General features: G+C 35.7%; 1 protein-coding gene across 11 annotated transcripts in view; it reads right to left on the bottom strand.

Moving 5' to 3' along the window:
• The window catches only part of RALGAPA1 (Ral GTPase activating protein catalytic subunit alpha 1), a 132409-nt gene that overhangs the window by 21654 nt on the left and 91818 nt on the right, over nt 1–18937 (bottom strand). For all 11 annotated transcript variants that reach the window (XM_071426876.1, XM_071426878.1, XM_071426874.1 and 8 more), the window contains 2 exons: nt 13887–14045; nt 11818–11945 (listed from right to left, as the gene is read on the bottom strand). In XM_071426876.1, coding sequence (XP_071282977.1) covers nt 11818–11945; nt 13887–14045 — 287 coding nt within the window. The remainder of the gene's footprint in view (nt 1–11817; nt 11946–13886; nt 14046–18937) is intronic.

Here is an 18937-nt window from a genome sequence, read left to right as displayed (position 1 = left end):
AGGATTCAAAAACCAACAAAGGTTCAAGTGAAAACCTGTATGATAAAAGATACTCATTTGCACAAAAAAAATCCCCCTGCAGATGTCTTTTCACCACTTTTTCATCTAAGGTGACTGAGCTACATATTAAGTGTAGACTCTGACAGAACACACTGCATGAGAGAAAAAATGAGTATGAGAAATTTTACAGTGGACAATTACTTAAGAACTATCTGTATCTAAATGTGCAATAATCCAATTAAGTTTCTATTTAATACTGTAATTATCAAGAACACAATATAGTGATTTTATTACCAGAGTAAGCAGCTACAAAGTACAGTAAACTGTCATTTAAGACAGTGTCAGAGTATCTATGATAAGCAGCACATTGGCTTAAACTAATGCACTATATGCCTCTAGGGAATGAAAGGCTCGGAGACTGGGTTTTAACATCAGAATCTATCCATTAATCTTGACTTAAATATAATCTACTCTGCAGTAAGAGGAAGAATGGGCATTCAATGAATTATCCGTTTGAAATACAGCAGGAGCATACTAATACAAACATATAGCAGAAAGTATCAGTTTTGGTACCATTTATAGTGTATTGATGGTTCTACAAACCCTGAACTGCATCTTAGCATGAAGTTAAAATGTCGGGTCAAATGGCTACCAGGATGGGAAGGATGAATACCTTGGCATTACAACTTTGCCTGGGTGGTTAAAAGAATAATGACAGTATTTAAAAATACTACACTCATGCATGTTTCAGTAACAGGCTATGGACATGAAAACAAAATAGTGAAGAAAACAGTGCTGAAACCCATATGCAGGCAGAATTCCCACTGCAACTTACAGGGAGGATTTGTCTTACTTATGTATCCAAGATGGGAATCAATGAATCCATAAGGTATGTTGTGCTAATTGTTTTGAAGCCCATTACAGCTGCCACGGCTTTAGGCTCTCTCTGAGTGACGGAGCGCTGCTCCTGCGGTCACCTGGCAGCTGTGGGCTTGCAGGAGGCAGCAGGGGAGGCACAGGGCTGCGGCCATGGCACTGAAGTTTGGTAAAGCTGTTGTACCAAACATACCAACAAAAGATGTTAAGGTTTGGGCTGAAGTGATGACTGCAACAAATGAGGAATACTATAGGCCAGGGGGGAACTGCAACCCCATAAACTAACTCCTGATGTCGGGAGAGGGATTCATCCTCATTCTGACGTCCAGCATTACATCAGTTTTAACTCAAGTAATTAAGGTTGATAGGTGTAAAGAATACAGAAGCAAAACTAATTCTCTACCGTCTGGTATTAGCATGAATGCTTAAGCTCACTGTTTTCACATATTCAAGTATTTAAATTTCTGCTTTAAATACCTACTCTGCATATACAGACATATTAATTGATGAGAAAAATAGCGAATGCATTTTCATGAAGAAATCACTCCAAACTGCAAAATTACACAAATAAAAATTATATTACTATTAAATACCGTGCAGTAAAAAGACTGCACATACAGGTATGTGTTCATTTTCCATTCCACACTACTAGCAACAAAGGCAACTTCTCTAATGAGAAATTCTGTCCTTAATTCCAATCTGTACTTTAATGAACTTTACAACTACCTTTTAAAAATTTTATAGTTGATGAGAATGTTTTCTCTTTACCTTGGGTTGCTGCAGTACCAGTAGCAGATAATCTACTTATAAGCCTCTTTGGAGGGCTTAAGCCAATTTTAAGAATGATTTTAAAACCTCAAAGTCAGGCTTCTATTTAAATGAAGGAAACAAATATGAATTTTCAGTTATTTCCCTTTTTTAATATTGTGAACAGCAATTAACAAAGTAGCTAATCGCTCTCCTCTCTAATGCCATCAAGCTGTTGAGAGCAGTCTGCAGCACTACAATGGTACTATTGTGAACACAGCCTGGGCTTCCTTCCCACAGAGAGTTAAGTGGGCAGTTCCTGCTGCCCATGATTGGTGTCCAGTGAAACAATACTTAAGAGCCAGGTTTTATCAGTTCCACGCCAAAGAAGTGAAGCCAGGGAACCCAAGCCTTCATATCATTCTGAACCATATGCCAACCCTGCTGGCCCCTAAGGTTTATCACTAGGAATCAGGACCCATCATGTCCCCTGTGAAATTTCACTTCACATACCTTCTGTGAAGTGCATGGCTTTGCTGAAAACTGACCTTTTTCCACAATTGGCATGAACAGATGGATGGTAACTATGGTTTAGCAAGCTGAAATTAAACGATTTTCTAATAGCATGCATTCTTCTGTGTTTGGGAGGAGAAGCATTCAGAAGGAGATAGATGTATTTGTGACCTATGGATTTATTCAGCTCCAGCTAATCAGCAATTAAACTATTTTCTCAATGTCTAGAAAGTATATTGAGATTAATTTGATTGGCCAGGCTATGATTAGGACTCACGTCCTTCGGATTGCCATATGGTAACTCCAATTACTGTAACACTAACTTTTAATCCTTGCTTTATGTTAGTTTATTCCATTTTTCTACTACGTGGCACATACAGAATAAACTATAATCTTTTTTGTTATAATTTTGACCCTGGTGAATATTTTTACATGAAGTGCATTCCATCTCCAGCTAGATATTTCCACATACTGCCAGGTATTATATACAAGCCCTTTTTCAGTAACTGAAATACAGACCTGTAGGAGGATGAAGCCAACCAATGTGCTTGTTTCTATTTAATCTATTTTTTTTTTTTTTGGTACCTAAGATCTTCTAATCCCTCTGTTGGCACTGGAAAGCATGCCCCAACTGTTTTGATTACCATATGCAGAATGATGCAGAAACAGTTTGCCAATATCTTATTCAACTCACCCCAAAACATTACTCTATCTCAAAACCATTATGGTTTTGCCAGTTTTGGTTGTTATAAATAATCTCCCATGTTTCCCACCAATTTAAATATCAGAAGCAAGCATATGGAATGCCACATACTAATTTTTATATATACATGGTTTTTAGTGTTTTAAAATACAAACCTTGCAAGTTGTTTGCACATCCCCTATCATCTCATGAGGGTGAATTTATGAAGAGAAAAGGACAAAACCAATACACAATGCTGGTTTTTGTAACGTAAAACCAGGGCTTAAATAGTTTAAAATTATTTCTTTACATCTCTGGAATGTAAGGAAATATAGTTTAATCTTCCAGGCTTTTATTCACAGACTTCTGACAGCTATCAAAGAAATATCTATGAATTTTAACACCTTAAGGGGGCAAGAGTCTTAACATTTTAACAAAGGGCTTTTGTTACCCAAAATGTTTAATTAATTAATAAGGTTAAGTAGGTATTAACAAAAAACCTGTCACTTTGTGTTACACACATGGCAATCAACTCTGTGTAACATTGGATTAGTTTATCTTTTTCATTCCAGTTTAAGGACTCATAGCCTTCCCCCTGCAAAATTTATTTTTTAAAAAGGGATTTATAGACTTTAAAAACACATTTTATAATGAAAGAGTGATTCCACTACTAATTTTCAGCTAACAACATGCAGAAATTTCCTCCCTTAAAAATATGTTGTAACATATTTTTATATGTTAAAAGAAAAATTCCCTTCCCACAAGGGATCTGTACTGACATATCCAGACTCAGAAGCTCTAGAGGATGATAAAGAGGCTGATAAAGCAGGTCACTGCTTTTCAGGATAGCTCACTGCCCTCCTTCTATCCTAAAACAGAATGCCACCAGCATAAGCCTACCTATATTTTGTTGAGAAATCAATAGAACCAATATTTCTCCTTCAGATGGGTAAATTATATTTATGAAAGAATGTAGAAGTAAAAGAATCTAGAATATATTTTTTCAAATAGTACAAAAAGATTTGAGTCTCCTCCATAAGTGTCTACAACATCAACAGAGCACTAAGGTCTTTATAAGTGCAATTAATAGTAGAAAACAACATTACTATAGTCAATCAGTTTTGCTAACTTGATATTTTGTGTTTTTACCACTTTCAAGAGAGTCTCATGCATTTTATTAGGGAAGAGTAGCTAATAAATAAATCTGTACTGCTGACTGAAATATGTTGTAGATATCTTGTGATAATAACAGCACTATTAAACCCATGTGCTTAAACTGTACCCCTTTAAAATGTACTTCAGGCCAGGCAGTTTCCTGCCTGCAAAGGTCATGGAGCAGATCTTTCTGAGAACTATAATAAGACACATTGGGAAATAAAGTGATAATTTGAGACAGCCAATGTGGCTGTCCTAAGGACAAATCATGCACATATTTGGTGGCCTTCTACAACAGTGTTACAGCACTGGTACATGAGCCAAGAGTAACTGATGTTATTTACCTGGATCTGTGCAAAGCAACTGACACTGATATCCTTGTTCCTGAATTTGAGAGACATGGATTTGATGGCTGGACCACTTGGATCAGGAATTGTCTCGATGATTACACTCAAGGTGTTGTGATCAACAATATAATGTCACACTTCAACTTACTCCTCACATTAAAAATACATGAAAACCAAGTGAAATTCTGTGAAATTATGTTCACTACATGAAAATCTAGCAAACACAGCAGCTTGGTACACACATCTGCAAGTATTTCGCCAACAGTTATTTGAAGTGGCTTTATGGCAAACACTAAGGCAAGAGTTTAAAAGCCTATCACTAATGTTGGCCCAATCAGTTGTCTCTAGTGGCTAAAATCAAAGGCATTTAAAGTGATGGTTTGGAATTATTCATTGCAAAACAATCCTATTCTTTCAACAGGTAACTAATAAATGATGGCTGAGAACAGGCTTGCACTACCTCTGAGATCCAATTGTTACTCAGGACACTGCCTACTTTTGCTCCCTGGTGCTGCATTTTAACTCTAATTGCATGATCAAGCCAATAAATTGGACTCAGGGGACAAAAAACCCTACAAAAGTACCTATCCTGACAAAACCAGAGGTTTCAAGAAAATGCACTTCAAACAGAACTGAGGCAAGATGAGACAAGCAAAGGAGAGGTATCAAGGCTTGAAAGATAGTCATTAATACTGACAGATTACTGTAATTCTGGCTGTCAAGGTGATCGATTTAAGCAGCATATGCCAATCAATACTCTTCTCATTTACTGAGCAGCATGAGATATATAGTTAGGCAAGATGTCCCTAAGACAGGATTTCAAACCATACTTAACGAACATAAATAGCACAATTTATGCTTTGGAATCTTAGCTCTTTTTTCATTTAGTCTCTTTTTTTTTCTTTTTTTTTTTTTTAATTGGGCAAACTTCAACATGATGTTATTCATACAGAAGTTGTTTTAAATTATTCTATTACACTGCATTGCCATTGTGCCAATTCCTTTACATAAAATATTTCAAACTGTACTAATTTTCTGTATAACCTATTAAAACATTAATATTGAACATGAACATTCTTAAATGCAGCAGTTATTTAAGTACTGTGCATTTTGGTGTTTTTGGCATTAGTGGTTTGTCATTCTGAGCACTTCAGCCATTCATGGCCATACAAGTAATCTGGTATTACATCTTTCTGGTATTTTCCCAGCAATTTTCCTTACAACAGCCTCTTTTTGTTCAAAAATACTTGTGAAATCACAGGAAAATACATTAATTTGATGTATTACTGCAGAGGAAAAGCAGAGAAAAGGTAAAGATATAGCTATTACAGTCATTGCATACCTATAAGGAGACACACACATACACACACACATACAACTCTATAGAGATATATAGAGAGATAAGACTTTCATCTTATATTTAGGTTTCTTATAATACGTAGAGAAATTGTTACATGATTCCTTAAAACCAAAATACCTGAACAGTCCATGATATACTTCTACACATCTTGGAAATCTTCAGTTTTTCATGTTACATCATTGTATGCAGACATTTAATTAATCAATCAATCAATTTTATAATTATTAAAATATCAAATAAGTTGTCAGCAGAACTAGGATCTGGGAGAACACCCAGAGCAATTCAAAGTACAGGAGACTCAAAACATTATATTCTGTACCTTATGAGTCTTGCTTGAACCAGGAAAACAATTTTCACTGCTAAACAGTAAAATAGATTTCAGAAATAACTGTATTTTCTTCTGGAAAAAGCTAGCAGGAGTCATATGATGAACTCCTCTATGTCTCTTACTTGAAATCATATCAGATAAGGCTACAATAGTAGTAGTCATCAGGGATGGAGTAAATATCCACTGAAATTCTGAAATTTGTAATTATTTGTATAAAATATATAAAGTAGTTTGAAAAAAAGACTACCAAGCATTATTTTTAATGTTGGTATCTTCTCACCTGTGTTGACAGAAAAAAACCAAAGAGTAACAGGTATGTTAAAACCTTATTAAATGTCCTGTATCAAAAATGTATTGACAGAAATACAGCAAACTTTCCAGACTCTTGGCATATGGCAGATGAAAAAAATTCTAAACCAGAAAATATTAGAAGAGCAACTGTAATTTCATGCGTTATTCCTTTCACTACACCAAAACTATGAGAGTGAGCAACCCTTATGCCTCTCCCATTTGATACACAGCTGTCATTGATGCAGTATCACTCTATTCCATTTTTTCCTTGGAGATGCTCATGCAGCTTTAAGATAGAAAACTTCCTAGAGAAAGGGAAACTGGCACTGGCAAAATCAGTGCTATCCAGTTTTAAGTTTCTGTACAAGTGAGAAATCTTCAAAATCTTTTCAAGTTACAGTTTGAAAATTCAAATACAACAAATATTCTTAATTAAGTGAAACAAATGCAGCCAGAAGTCTGAAGAATACCCTTTGCTCGCTGTATGTCATTAATAAAAACATTTTCTTCACTCTTCCAGGGCCTGCAATTTTATCTTGAGGCAGGAGATGGTCAAGCAGGAACCACAAACAGCAACACTACCAGTTCTAATAAAACCCTTTCTTGGGGCAGTTGAGTATCACCTCAAGAAAAAAGAAAGCTTTTTCTGAGCAATCAGCTCCTAAAACAGGGCAAACTTTTAACAAACCACTCATTGACATTACTTTATTCATAAATAAGTTACTGCCTTGTCAGGCACCATATGGGGTTAATACCTTCCCTTTCTCTAGAAGACAACTGTCAAAAGATTAGCAACAATACTTCAAGTACCAACTGATTGGTCATACAATATCAGGAAAGTTAGGAGGATGTCAAATTTTCAATTTTGATACTACGGATTAATTTATCCAGTCATTCAGGTTAAGATTAAAACATTTTTTTTAGATGGAATAACTAAAGCAGCATTATTTTTTGCTATTTAAATGAATTGGTTTCATGTGATCAAAAAAATCTCCAAAAAGAAGCGCCAGTTCTTGGTACTAGGTCAAAGATTTTGCAGATTATTAGAAAGAAGTGAAAATTATGCTACGATGATTAAGGATAAAACATTCATGCATATTCCAGGTATTCTAAAATATCTATAAATTTCAGATTTAAAAGATGTTAAAGAGGATTTAGCTTCTTACTGTGTGTCTTAGGTAGCATTTATAACAGCGGAATACTATGTAAGACAGAGAGTGTCTGAATTGCACTATCTGAAGTTTGCAATAATTGTCAACACTCCAGAATTTGTGTACAATGAAAAAAGTGACACTATTTTTTTTCACAATTGCAATTTCACTCCCACAAGGTTTCTAGTATTTGTCCTGCTTTGTTGAAATAATTGCAAAAAGTTGGATCACTGAAGGTGCCTACTATGCCAAGGTGTACTTCTTGGCATCTGGCTGACATCTGCTGTTATTCAGGAAGCTCAAATAAAATTTTATATGAAGTCACAACTTCTATTGTTCCAAATACTTAGTATTGATTCATTTCCCACACATGGTTGATTCTGAAGTCAGAATGTGACAAAGTGCTTGGTCTGAGACATGAGCCATGAATAAAACTATTCATACGAAGAATTTCGATGCAATTCACTAAATAAAGAGTATTTAACAACCCCTAAATATTGTCCTTCTTATTCTACATCATAGTGAAAACGATTGTTCTCAACATTTAGTCCCATTATTACACCTTCATTTATGAGTTTTAGAAGTTTGCCCAGCAGATGTGCAGCTTGAGCATACTCAGGAGATAAGCATGCACTTCTTAAGAGAAAGGCAAATGCAATAAGAAGAAACACATCAGCTATGAGACAGAGAGGGGGTCACTGCTGCCTCATTAGCAAGACACCATAAGTATTTTGTGTTTGTTGTCTGCTTCTGTGTGCATGTATGCCACCTGTTCCTGAGGGGGTACTGATACAAGAGAGCCAGGCTACCAAAAATTATTGGGGGACCAGGGAATCCTTGGAGGAGAAACTAAAGCAAATTCCACACACCACTGCAAAAACTCCACCCAAAATAGCAATATTATCTTCACACAGCTGCAGCAATGAGTGTGTCAAAAATCAAAAAAAGCAGGACACCTGCCATGCATGACTAATGTTTGCTGATAAATTTAGTAAAGTTTTAATCTTAGAACATGACAATATGGAAACATATAGTATTCTGAGCAAAGAAAAAAACAACAGAGCAGATAAAACTTTTACAAATCATTAAGCATATCAAATCTTTGAAGTGCTTTGCTCTCTAAGTATCCTATCAGAAAGGTCAAAATAACATCAGAAAGAGGAAGGTGATTGACAGAATATGTCAGTCTCAGAAAGCTCCTTCAGACCATACAACACACACTCAAAGTTGGAGAAGACTGTAAGAGGGAGATGACCAGAATTTCTGGTATCCATGCAACCATTATTATAGCATTCACATACTACCATTGGCACACCGTGATTAACAGAGCAGCGCATTAAAGAAAAAGTTGCAATCAGGTTACGTGAAGAGGACTGAATATCCCTGCTGATTGCAAATGACAGCTGATTTTTTCAGTCAGGTCTGCACTTAGAAAATGCACTGTCTCAGAGGGTAGATAAGCTCTCCTTGGAAGTAGGAGGGCCAAACTCAGTGCAAATTTTTTCCCATCCCATACACAAGCAAATCAACACAGTTCAATTGAGAGTTTACAGTGACCCATCACCACAAGATCTACAATGTGATATTGTAAACATTCTTCAAAAATGGATAAGCCCAGGCCTACATATATATCATTAACTCCCTACTAAGTCAAAAAGTGCTCACCAAGTATTACACAGTACCAGAAAACAAAGCACACACCTGCAGGGAGAGAGACATCCCTACACTCATGCTGGCTTTGAAATTAACTATTTCTGATGCTCTACTACTGTAAAAAGAAGGGCTAATAAAGAAATGTAGTGCCTGACATCTGTTTTCTTTGACAGGTCTCAAGTACTCTTGTGCCCTTGATATCCACATTCAGCTGGATATCTATTAACCATCATTCAAATTCCTAATAAACTAACACTGCTCAGTATATTAGAGATTCATAAGTAAGTAAATGAAGATCAGTTTCAAGAACATCACTTCAGGATTCTCTTTCACTGACACTGTTACGGTCCTGGACTTGTGAAAATCCTTGATCATCAGATTCACTTTTCCATTTCATGTACTTTCTGAAAAAAACCCCATTTTTGTTCCCTTTTTCCTCCCTCTTCAACTGTATTGTTTTCACCCCTCTGAGCCCTCTTTTTCTTTGCTCCAGCAATATTCCAACACAAGGAAAGGCCACCTTGATTAGTGAATCCTGTTCGTCTTCCACAAGAGACATTAATGCCGGTAGTGTCTCCAGAAAAGCTATTTAACCACAGACCATAAAATACACCTGTTCCCAACACCCTTTAGTCCTCTACAAACTTAAAAGCCAGAAGTGAACTGCTGAAGCCATAGCTAAAACATCCCAGAGGAAAAAAAGCAGGAGACAATAAAGACAGTCCTTGATGTCTTCAACTCCCTGCTATCACAGAAAACATAATTAGATTAAACTTTCAAATGTTCCTACATAACAGACCACGTCCATGTTACAGGAAACATCCACCACTCTTAGCCATTCTTGTATGAGGAAAATTCCTTCTTGACCTCAAGTCTGGCCATGGCTTGAACACCAAGAGCATGTCCATTGATTTTTAATCAAGAGGTTTTTATATCACTGAGACTTAGGCCAGACTTTGAAGTTTTGCATTTTTTGCTGTTCTCTACTGACACAACTAGCTCCATCAGAGCCTAATTCAAGCCAGGAAAGTTTGCAGAGTTTTTTCCTAATTTCACACCAAGCAAACAGGTTTTAAAGAACTTCCCACAACCCCATTTTAATTTTTAAATTACTTTACACCGAAAAGTAAACATAAGATACTCCAAGCCAGATGGAAAAAGAATTCCACTGATGACTTAACAAAACCACCCTTTAATATCAGTGTCCAGTCAACTGGTACCTCATAAGCTTACCAAGTGATGACATGAAACCCCCCAGCCAATGCTATCTAAAATCAAATACACATAATGCCTTCCACTTACCATGCTAACCATATCAGGGGACATATTATCAGCATTTTAATGGAGGCCACATTATGTCATAAATGACAGGCTGTGCTTTGATGAACATTAAAAAGTACAATTTGGAGAACTGAATTAAAAATACAGTGCACAACTCCATGGAATTGGCCAATTCCTAGACATTGAGCTGGCAAGCTATGTCCAAGGAATTTAATAAACCTTTCATATTCTGTGATGTTTAAACATACACATCTGTGGGGTATTTTTGGTACTGGAAGTCTACTATCTCAAAGTACATTGTTTTCCAATTGCTCATCGCTGTACATCAATATAATGCTCTAAACCATCACTTTTGATGGTTGATGATGATAATGATAATACATTTTAAATTCTTTGACTAAGCTACTTGAGTAATGACAGAAAGATCGGACCTTTCCAAACATGAAAACACAATGAATCAACATGTGTCATCTACAGAAATGGCACAAACATCACTTAATGTGATCACATAAAACACATCCATCATTCATCTGTAAATCCATTTCATCATATCTAATCCAAAACTCTGCAAGTATTAGCAGTCAGCCACAGAAAAAATAGTATTTTAGCAACAACCTATCACATGACAAGAACTAGTAGTTACAGCTTTGTTAGAAATCTTTTGGATCAAAATTAAAACTTATCTTTCAGTTTATGGAATTCAAAAATTTCTTGATGATTTAACTAACAGGTTGATTTTAACTTGTTGATTTAACTAACAGAATTGAATCTAAAGTAAAGAGCATGTAAGTGACTGACTTACCTTATGTTTTTTAATTTATGGTTGATAAATCTATTCTTCCAAGAGCAGCTCCTCCAAAACACACAATTTCAGTTCCAACAACAAAACCAGAAAAGAGACAGCCTTTTCTGACACATTTACAAATATATTAACATGATTTTGACATTGACTTTGTGTTCTGAGCTGAATAACAAAATCTGTATGATGAAAGTTTCATAAACTTCTCAGATTGAAAGAAAGCATCATTCTTTGAACTAGAAATTAAAACTAAAAGTCACACTTATACTGGATAAATACTTAATATCTTAAGGAAAGAAAGATTATTAACATCATGATATTGCTATTTTAGAAAGACTATTCACAAAATGGTCATTAAAATAACTTTGTTAACAAAAATGACAAGTCCATGCTTCAAAACATTAGAAACATGTAAAATTTCAGCACTTAATCTATTGTTTATTTAATTTAAAAAAGCTGGTCTTCATCTGAATGCTCTTCTATGGGTGTAAGTTCCCTAAAGGCAACATCACCATTAAAAAAAACAAACGTTCCCTATAATAATCTGAAAAAAAGAAAAGACCCCATGAATACCATATCTGTCGAACTGCAAGGGAATGTATATGCCTTGGAAACCATTTGAGTGAAAGGATACAAGTTTTGGTATAATGGGATTAATGATTTCAATGCACGGCTTGCATTTATAGCTGTTGCACGAACCATAATAGGCAGAATTTTTCCATTCACAATAGCACCATCAAAGAGTGGACCAAAAAATGGAACCTGAATAAAAAATTAAGAAGTTCAACATAAAGCAAGACAAGATCGTAGCTATAACAATTAGCAATCAACATTAACAATAGAGCACTCAAATATATGTCTTTTTCCCGCCTCATTGCTAGATAATCAAACCAGTTATTGTGTTGCAAGTCAGACCTTTTCTCTTGTGGAAATATACAGCCATATAACTGCTTGATATCCTTGGCAACAGATAACACAGCATTTGAAAAAAATTAAGTAACTATCTGAATGTCTCATCAAAGATCATTTCCAACATTTGCTGTAAAAATCCTAGGAACAGTCATGCATATAATGTTTATGAGGTTGATAGGCTAGATGATAATATTATAAATGGCAAGAAGCAAAAGAAATAATTACTCAAAATCTAAAATATTTTATCATGGCTCCAGTTATTAACATGTCTATAAGGATCAACCCAGGGTGACAGTGGAATACAGTTACTGGTGTGTATGGACCATCACCTTCTATTTTTTTTCCTTCTGTTCTTCTTCCTTTCTATATTATTTGAACTAAAACACTGTAAACCCTTTACAGAAGAAATCTGTGGTGAAAGTTTTGCCTCTTTGGAGCCTAATTGTAAAACCTTATTTGTGAGATCAATAGAAAATCTCAATATTTAGTATAGCTAGCCCCCAAAAGGTGAACAGAACAGATAGATCTTATGTTTTGGCATTACATATCTCTCTAATCCATCATCATTTTGCAATTAAAACAAAACAAAACAAACACTCAGTATTAAATATCTTAATTTCCTGTACATGTGAATAAAGTTCTGAAGCTGCTGACATAAAGCAGGAGAAAAGCATCAAAGTTTGTGCATCAGCTCAGCAAAGGGAGCAGAGTGTACACTAAATATTCTTCCTGCTAAAAGGAAACAAATGCTGCAAAAGAATTTTAGATCCTTGTGTTATCTTTGCCATTAGTCATTTACTGTAGTTTTGAGAAAATGAAATCTGATGGAAGGCACTTTTTTCACATACAAGGACTTCTTTTTGGACTAACAACAATCCCTGTTTTCAGCATTTTTTGCTTTCCTTCTTAACCCACATGCTCCCAATAATAGAACTATTTGTATTTAAAACAGTAAAAGAAAGAATATACTTATTAGTTAACAAGTAGAAGTAATCCAACAGTAACAAGACTGATTATTATTTCATGCCTATCAATAGATAGAGGAAATCATCATTATGAGGTAATCCTATTTATTAATATGAATGCTTGTAATAATAATTTTAATAAAGTGTAGAAATTCATGGCAAGTGACATCACACACAGAAGTTAGGTAGTACAAATACCCATGACTACTTTTACTCAGTCAGTTTAGTGTTCACAACCCTAAACCATTGCTTTAAGAACAGGGCCAGCACTGACATTTGAGTAACAGTCATTAGAAAGAATGTGTGTTCTTATGCCTAAGGGCTGAGTGGCCTTGCTTTACTGAATTAATCTCCAAATTCTTGTGTGGAGATAAGAAGAAAGTAAAAAACATAGGTTTGAGAAGAGAAAAGGGGAATATGACACGGATGGAGGAAGTCAGAACAGGCCATTATTCAACAATCTTGGTTATGTATCAAGTTTGATACATAGCATACAAATTTGATACATAACATACAAAAAGTTCAACAAGTTTACTGTAATATTTAAATTACTATGCAGAATATTCTAGCTTTGTTTCCAGATTATGTTGTTAGCAGATATGCTTTACAGCATCAGGCCTTTGCAATTTCAAATTACTTATTTTACTATGCACTGTACTCACTGAGCTCTCCCTTTTCCCTCCAACCACCACTGCAACTGTCCATGCTTAAGACATCACCTTGTTGGATCAATCAAAGTTGATTCTAAACCCAAACCTCAGATTCTAAACAAAACTCAGTTCATGTTAAACACATGAAGGAAACACAAAAGAAAACAAACCCTTACCTCAGGCTTTTTCATGATCTGGATGCTGAACATATGGTTTTTCATGGGATAGATAACTATAAGAACATCACCAAATTCTGTGGGAATTATTCCTCTTCTATAATCTCGAGTATGTTCTGACCAGACAATGTGTACTTCATCATTTCCTAAATGTCTAAGCTGGAAAATCAGGGATAAAATGCCATCAGTTTAACATTCTTAATTAATATTCTATAGCCATACAGCTATATTAAATGTACATATTCAAAAAGACAAACCCACTAAAAAAAGTGAAGAAAAATTAGTAAAATAACCAAATTACACAACAGTTATTTTACAATTTCAGTGTATTGGTTGACTGGTTTGTGCCATACATTTTTATAAATTGGTGTTAATTTCTATTTACATTAACAGATATATGAATACCTGTTTCCTACTGGAAGCTAAAATTTTGTTGATAATTTCTCAAGAATGCAGAGCGGTTCAACCCGATTTACTAACAGGTGTTCAAGTTTGCCATCACTGACTGGGAGAAAATTAGTAAATTCTGTATAAACTTCTACAGTATATGAATGGAGATGTGTTTAAAAGTTACATATCTGAGAAGTCAACCTCATTATTCTAGCCAAATTCCAAACTGCCTTCTACAACCAAAAAGCTTTTAAAGGAGAATAGCTACTGCATTCTCCATAGCTCCCAGAATAACTAAGATAAATGCTCATTTTCCATGAAACCAGGACACCTTTGTAAAAATAACACCCTGCTCCCCTACAAGCTACAAAATGGTTCTTGATCTGGCTCAGAATGGCTGAATGGGTTCCTCAAAATCCATGCTGTGTCGTCAGATGTAATCATATAACCAGATTAAGGAATTCCTTGAACACTCTGGAATTATCTGATTGAAGAACCAAAACACTCCTCCTGATAAACATTATCTTCTGATACCAAATGTTCACATGTAGAGAGGATTTACGTATACTGATCAAATACATTCAGATTATTAAATGTGAGACTCTTTCCAGTAAGAGTTATTTCTCAAAATTCAAACTGTAATATCTTTTTTATCTCCTAGTGCATCACCAGTTATTGACAATTGTCTTCACCCTCATTCTCAGCTTGTTTCCACAGCTTTAGGTGGGTGGAACTTGTTAAACAATCACCTTGATGTTATTCAAAGGACTGCACTGTTTAACACGTAACATCCAAATACCACTCTGAGCATGTACAAGAAGCTATTCTATATAAAAAAGCAGTAATTTGCCATAGCACTTTCAAAACACAATTGCACTTTAAATAAAAGCAAAACACATGCACAATCTTCAGAGAAATTTAATTGCAATTATTCACTTCTTTATTTTACAAAACCTCCTGGAATGCTACTTTTGTCTTATCTGAAGGCCTACACCAGTTGTCAGTAGCAGACTCAAAAAAAAAAAAAAAAGGCAAAAAAAAAGGCAAGAAAAAGAGAAAAAAAGATAAAAAGAAGGTGTCTCTTCTCTGTTAACTTCAAATGGCATCAGATTGGAGAACAGGGTTGTATTTCTATTAAAAAAAAGGATTTTCTTCAGTGTTGGACTGGGCAAAGGACAGGTGGCTTCAATACCCTATCTCTTTGATGCTCAACAAGTAATTTGTTTTGTCTGGACCAGACTGTACATACACCCACTTTAAAATGGCTGTGGTGCCTTTGAAGCCAGATGTTCTTGCCTCTTGGGTAGATGGCTGAATTACTTTGAACAACACTTAATTTGGGGACATTCCTGCACCAACACTTGAACCCAACCCAGCAAAAGAACTCATTATATCAACATTCACTACACTGAGCTTTATTTTACTGGGTTAGAATAAAGCCATACAGCAACATGAATGACTGAAGGAACAAACAGCAGTTGAAGGACCCCTGGATAGCACTTTATTATGACAAACATCATAGAAGACAATTAATTGCAAAATTGACCCTCTCCTACCTTAGAATCATAGAATCATTTAGGCTGGAAAAGACCTCCAAGATTATCAAGATCATCTGTTAACCTAACACTGTCAAGTCCATCACTAAACCATGTCAATAAGCACCACATCTACACATCTTTTAACTACCTTTAGGGATGACAACTCCACCACTTCCCTGGGTAACCTGTTCCAATGCTTGACAACTCTTTCTGTTAAGAAGTTTTTCCTAATATCCAGCCTAAACTGCCCCTAGTGTAACTTGAGGCCACCTCCTTGTCCTGTCTCTTGTTACTTGGGAGAGCAGACTCACCTCCACATCCTTTCATGTAGCTGTAGAAAGCAATAAAGTCAGTAAGAGCAGTAAGAGAGTGACAAGAAGCACACTTAGTTGTTTTTGTTTTTTTTTTCCTGGCTATAGCTTGGAGGACTTGATAAGATAAACTCCAAAATACACAACAAAGAACTCTCCAACCCCCCAAAATCACCAGGAAAGCAACTTCTCCTTCTTACCTTTTAGTTTTGCAGCAAAACATTAATTAAAGAAACCTTGCACTGTGGCACCAGAACAGCCCCATCCATTGATTTTCATCAGGGCAGAGTTCTATCTTCTAAGTTAATACAAGGCTCAGCTTCATTTCAGTCTCTTCTAGCATCACTGTCTAATAAATCATTATCCTTGGCCTCCTCTTCTTTGGTCACAGTTAACCAACTTCTCTCTTCAGGCATGAGATAATTTTTTTAATGGATCACAAACATGATCCAATATGCCAGGTTTTTTGTTTTAAATGCAGCTCGTTTCATTGTACTGGTCTCATAGCCCGAAAAAACAACTTGTTGGCACCTTTTTTTGAAGCATGAGAGGAGTGGAAAGCAGGGTTGTCACATCTTAAACTGGCTATATCACCAGAGAAGTCAGTGAGGAATTGCACCCCCGATTAAAAAAAAAATTCCCATTTTGCTTCCTTAGCGAAGTGACAGTCAAACTAGCTGTTGAAATATGACAATGATAAGGTATCAGGGACTGACAGGCTTGCACTTGGAAGGAAGTGAAAAGCTCAGGGAGAATGAGGCTGCCCAGCCAAAGAGAAAGCATGAGGAAAATCAGTTTGGACATGAAGTGTTGTGGAATGTAAAAAACCCACATGATCCTAGATTGAGGGATGGCCATCTGGAGCACTGACTGAACTCATTGAACCAACTGCAAAAAAGCAGAACTGATACACCATCACTGCACTGCACTATTGATAATTTAGCAAGACCAAACTATTTACTAAAATAATTTTTCCTCCTTTACTTGTCATCTTTGGACTCAGAAACAATAAACTCACAGACTGTAAGAAACAAGAAATGGTGACAGTGTACATGCCAAATAAACAGCTTTAAAATCCAAAACATATAGAGAGTTTAGATACTGCAGCTTCTTGAGGGCATCACTGCCTCTGAATTTCATTTGTCAAAGGTTGCCCCTGTACCTGATACTGACACCTGCAGTTAATCAGACAGGATACGAGTTCTTGCTCTTCTATGAAAGTTACCCAGATGGAGCATCACTACTGATGCATGTTTTCACATTAGACTGAAACAGATTTTGCTGTGATAAAAGTGTACTGTGTGGTTATTTCAGCAGGATTACTGACAAGGGACACATATTTTTGGATGCCAAGTGTACTGAAGCCATCAGCCACCTTTCTTTCCAATTTCAAAGTTTGCTTAATACTCAAATATACGTGTGAGAATACATTCCAGGCTGAAAGCAGAAATTTCTTCAGAGGAAAAGAAAAATGTATCAGATTATTTCAGAGTTCCAAGTCCTGTCAAATGTATTTCACCTCATGATTACTGTCAAGAATGGTCTGGCAATGACCCAGTTTGAATAAAATGTAGAATGGCATCTCTGTGACATGTAATGGATTAAGAGTCAAAATCAGAGGATGTAAGTAGGTGGATGATGCTATAAAGTATGAACGGTGGTATATAACAAAAGGAGAAGTACTCAGGATCAAAACCTTGTTTCTATTATAGGTGGTCCAATGTCTGACAAAAATAATAGACAAGAAAACAAGGGTTTTTTCAGAAGAAGCTCTGACACTACTAACACAGTGCTCATTATGGCTTCTTTCAGATGTCCTCGCCTTGGTCAGCAAGAAAAGCTTCTGAAAAAGCACAAATGGTGGTAACTTGACTCATCAACAACACTTGATTCATGGAAGAGATCTGATACCTGAAATTGACTTGAAAAGCTTTCCTGGCTCATTTCATCTGCTAGGTTTTGCATAAACCTTTTAGAAAGAAGAATTTTAGATTTCTTCTCAATTTTTCATTTGAGAACCTTGAAATCCAGCAGTGCTAAACAACCAAGATCTCCTGCAAGCACAACAAACATTTTGAGAATCTATCATTCACCGTAATTATTACACCACAGGAGAACCAGAGACTGACCTCTTTTAACTTTAATCTGGATTCTTTATTTCTTTGTATTGAATTGGTTGCTTCACTGAATTCAGTGCCCTGGACACAAGTAGGAGAAAGATACTGAGCTACAACTACCTCTGCTCATTGAAACCTTAAGGACAGAAAAAACATGATTTCCCAAGAAAGTGTGGTCCCAGTGTGATCTAACAAAATGGTGCACACAGAATGGACAGCTGTCAAGACTGAATTCTGTTTTAATGGTTATTCAAAACTCACCACCAGTTGTCTTCACACTTATTTCCTGACCTTGTTTTCCTGAATTTACAGGTTCTTATGTGCTTACATCACAGTAAGCCTAACAAAGTACCAGAGACATAAGTCACTGCAATAATAGAAATAATAAAAAGTCGTAGAATAATGTTATACTTTAAGCTGGTGATACACTGGAAACACCTGGAATTCTAGTTTACACACCAGTATTCTAACAAATCTAAATGCAGATCACACTGCCCTAGAGAGTTTATTATCTAAGCATAAGACATGACACAAACATGGAGATGGACAAATGCAAAGCAGCTGTTTTACAAATGTAAAAAGGTGTTAAAGATTAGAAAAATGTTGTTTATATCAGTATTCTTCAAGAATGAAAGTATCAAGACCAGAGAAAGGAAGGTTCAGCAATCAAAACAACAGTTTATGATATAGAGAAT

Source organism: Agelaius tricolor, unplaced genomic scaffold (assembly GCF_023055355.1).
Source record: "Agelaius tricolor isolate 1412-34295 unplaced genomic scaffold, bAgeTri1.0.p SCAF_5, whole genome shotgun sequence".
Classification (NCBI taxonomy): domain Eukaryota; kingdom Metazoa; phylum Chordata; class Aves; order Passeriformes; family Icteridae; genus Agelaius; species Agelaius tricolor.
This window is presented reverse-complemented; position numbering and strand designations above follow the sequence as displayed.